Source organism: Triticum urartu, chromosome 1A (genome assembly GCF_056163025.1).
Source record: "Triticum urartu cultivar PI428250 chromosome 1A, HENAU_Tu73, whole genome shotgun sequence".
In the NCBI taxonomy this organism is placed as follows: domain Eukaryota; kingdom Viridiplantae; phylum Streptophyta; class Magnoliopsida; order Poales; family Poaceae; genus Triticum; species Triticum urartu.
The window spans coordinates 24289669-24293366 of record NC_141873.1 but is presented as its reverse complement, the minus strand read 5'-3'; the positions used below and the strand labels follow the sequence as shown (position 1 = coordinate 24293366).

Sequence of the window (3698 nt, the reverse complement as noted above, 5' to 3'; positions counted from 1 at the left end):
AACACTTTTTGTAAGTTGTGACTTGACTTTGTGCAACTTACTTGGCCTAGAAAAAGTTGTTTCTCAAACAATCGTGAAATATGAGCATGTGTAATAATCTGAACCAAACATAGAATTAAGCTCTAGAATTTAAGCCATGATAATCATGTTGTGTACATTAGATAGTTCCACCACTCTCTTGATGCAAAGTTGTGCTTGTACAAAAAATGGTACTCCCAAAACAAACAAAATAGATTGTACATGAACACTTGTTTTAGATGACACGGGGGGGGGGGGGGGGGGGGAGCCAAGCACAGACATCGTGAATTTCTTCAATTGAGCAGCGAACTGCGTTTCCGAAAAACAAAGTTATTGTCTTGCTCCATTGGTTTACCATTCATGGGTAAACCTTGCGGCTATACCCGAATAAACTCAAGATCAAGCGTTCGATCATATAAAGCACGATCCAAACAAGAAAAAAAAATCAACGCTTTTAAGTACAAAATTTTGTTATGCACTACTCTGCTCATGGGCTAATCCTTGAAGACCATAAGGCAACCATGTATGCTATCACTAGAGTCCATTGCGATTTGTAATCGATCATGATCAATTTTCAGGCCGAAGATCTCCATATCTTCCCTTCCAATGAGATGATGATGATGGAGACATCGTCATGGTACTGTCGTCGATCCCCTTGTCTTACCTCGAGCAACTCATGGAACCCCATTCCTTCATCATAACAAAAATAAAAATCATATGACTTTTTCACAAGTATAAAAAAAATCTTTCCAAAACGGCTAAAAAAGCATGTCTCCATATCTAATTAACATAAAATACAGCTAGGTAAGTGGAATGTTGCATGCTCACCAGCTTGCCTGGCGGCGCGGAGGAGGATCTCGTGGCTGAGGTACTTGGCAGGATCCTCATCGGGGAACCTGGAGGTGAACGCCTCCACGTGCCCCACCACCTCCTCGTTGGTGAAGTACTCGTAGAGCCCGTCCGAGGCGAGGATAAGAAACTTGTCCCGCGGCCCGAGGCAGTGGTGTCGGAGGAACGGCTTGCAAGTAATGTAAGGCAAGACGCCAACATAGTCCACCCGAAAAACTTCCAAGAGAGCCTTGTTCCACCTCGGCTGCAACATCGAACTTCCCCATGTTAGTAACGGTTTCTAAAAGAAAAATTAATTGGTAGTTCAAACTGATGATTCTACCTAGTTATCCTTACATCACATGAACTTTATTTGGTTACATACATATGTGCATGAACTTTAATTGGTACTATGATAGTGTCAAAAAAAATATAAGACATGATCTGCCATTCACTATGATAGTATCAAAAAATGTCTTATATTTTGATACTACTTGACATTTGACAGACAGACAAACCTCTTTTAGGTAGCCAGCTCCAAATGCTCTTGTGACCTTCAAGGAGCCCTTCACTCTGCCATTGACTATGCAGGCAGGATCATCAAGGTGCTCACTCCTTATCCTTTTCACCTCCTGCATCCATCAATGGAAATTAACATCAATTTATAATTAACAAACGATCATAGTATATGTTACAGAAGAGGGTGTTCGATCATGGAACATGGCAGTTGACCGGTGGATCACCTTGTAGGCGGTGGTGCTGTGCTCCATGGTGAGCTGGAGCGCGACGAGCTCCGTCATGTCGCACTCGTCGAACTGCCGCCTGATCTCCTCCGTGACGTGGCCGTGGCCGTCGGCGCTGTGCTGGCGCCGGTGCCGTGGCGGCATGATGACGCTGGTGAGGTCGGGCTCGGCCCGGTGCGCGAGCACGGCGCGGCTGTCGCCGACGTTCATGGAGTAGACGTCGGCGCCCTTCATGAGCAGCACCAGCACGCAGGACCCCATCATGGCCAGCTCCGGGCACTCGGCCGCGCGCGCCTCCGCCTCCGCGAAGTAGCCCTCCTCCGTGCGCCGCAGCGCGCGCGCCAGCGCGTCCAGCACCGCGCCGTGCCGCCCCCGCTGCCGGAGGTCGGCGCTATTTCTGCCGTTGCACGACGAAGACAGCCGCCGCTGCTCGCGTCCGGCGTCGTCGGGCAGAGGATCATCGTCGGTGGGGAGCTCGCGGCAGACGGAGGCGTAGAGGTTGGCGACGAGGTAGTCGGTGGCGTCCGGACCGTTGAAGCCGTCGTAGATGCCGACGAACATCCAGCCGCGCTCCTCCGACACGACGACGTGCACCCTGTCCTCCCCTGCCTTGCCGCGCGCCCACTGCACCTTGTCCTCCGCCGCGTGTCCGTTCTCGCCGTTGCTCCTGATCGCGCCGCCGCCGCCGTTGCTGGCCACCGTGGTCACGACCGCGGGCTCGTCGCGCTGCTGCTTCTTGGGCGGCCTGCCGACGCGCAGCACCGACGCAATGGCGCGGCGGAGGCGGTCGAGGAGCGGGCTCCCGGACGCGGCCTCCTCGAGCTGGCACCGGCGCCGGCGCCGCGTGGCGTAGAGGTCCGCCATGATCTCCTCTTCAGTGCGCGCGCCCCGCCGCGACGCCGCCGCCGACAGAACGCCCGAGTTCGGCCCGGACGACGACGACGACGGCGACGCGCAGTAGTCCAGGCTCCCCGAGAAGAGGCCCGGCTGGAGCGTGCGGAAGGAGAAGGAGCTGGAGCTGTCGCAGGAGGAGGACGCCGAGAGCGACAGCTGGTTGGAGAAGGAGTTGGAGGAGGAGGAGGCGGCGGTCCCGATGGTGGACTGGTTGGACGGGAGCAGCACGCCGTGGATGGTGGCGCCGTCGAACGCATCATAGCCGTCAAAGCTCAGAATCTGGCCGACGCAGTCACCACCACCATCCCCGCCGGCCGCGACCGCGCGGGCCGCGGCGGACGCGTCCACCGTCGACCGGCCCCCCGACGCGAAGCAGGGCGTGGCCAGCCTCGCCGCGCGGTTGCCCATGAAAGTGACGAAGCCGGGGTGGAGGTGGAGGAAGCGGCGGCGTATCGGCGTGTCGCCGGATCTGGATGCGCATCGGGGCCGAGACAAATGGGCGACATATCCGAGAAGGGGAGGGCGAGACGGGTAGAGTTGACATTGGCGCTACTTTGGAACGTTGTTGTTTAAGGAGTTGACCAGGATCTATCTATCTGTTTCTTCCCATTTGTTTCCTTCCTTCCTCGGCCAAGTTGACTTTGCATGAGGATTCATGGAGTATGATATGGTGCCGGTGGTACCTCAGGGTGGCCATCTGCATCAAGACCCACACGGCTACACGTCACTTCTCCTCCATCCTCTCAATCTTAACTTATAAGTTACTTCCTCTCTCCCAAAATATAAGAACGTTTTTAACACTATACTAGTGTCAAAAATGTTCTTATATTATGAGACGGAGGGAGTATAACTATCTTCACAAATTTGTTGTCCAAGGAAAAATACACCACCATGACTTATCATCGTGAAAGATTCCGGGCATCGCGGTCGAGCGAATCGGAAAAAAGAACGGGCTATCATGTTGAGGTCATTGTCTGCCACGAGCCGCGCAACAGCCTTGTTATCTACCACAACTTGTCGTGGGAGATACAATGTGTCGCAGTCGAACAAAATCATCTCCATAGGAAAAACGGAAGCAAGTACAATAATGTTGTGTTGAGCTCATCATCATTGAAATCTGCCGCTGGACTCGCAACAAGCTTCTTGTATTTTCGATCATCTATCAAAATACTTCATTACTCCCTCCGTTAGTATAAAGTTAAGTCATCTATTTTA

The 3698-nt window shown here is 53.2% G+C and overlaps 1 protein-coding gene across 1 annotated transcript; it reads right to left on the bottom strand.

Moving 5' to 3' along the window:
• Positions 1 to 295: 295 nt before the first annotated feature.
• On the bottom strand, positions 296 to 3133 carry LOC125542846 (putative protein phosphatase 2C 46). The gene is made up of 4 exons (XM_048706099.2): positions 1590 to 3133; positions 1365 to 1478; positions 847 to 1111; positions 296 to 708 (listed from the first exon to the last, which is right to left on the bottom strand). The coding sequence occupies exons 1-4, from the start codon at positions 2889 to 2891 to the stop codon at positions 593 to 595; spliced, it is 1797 nt and encodes a 598-aa protein (XP_048562056.1). The 5' UTR covers positions 2892 to 3133; the 3' UTR covers positions 296 to 592.
• Between the last annotated feature and the right edge of the window lie 565 nt (positions 3134 to 3698).

Excerpts from the sequence above, each read along its gene's own strand:
- LOC125542846 (XM_048706099.2), bottom strand. The coding sequence starts at position 2,891 with ATGGGCAACCGCGCGGCGAGGCTGGCCACGCCCTGCTTCGCGTCGGGG. Across the intron at positions 1,112-1,364 it reads GAGCTGGCTACCTAAAAGAG|CCGAGGTGGAACAAGGCTCT; the intron begins GTTTGTCTGTCT and ends TCGATGTTGCAG. Across the intron at positions 709-846 it reads CCGCGCCGCCAGGCAAGCTG|GAATGGGGTTCCATGAGTTG; the intron begins GTGAGCATGCAA and ends GTTATGATGAAG.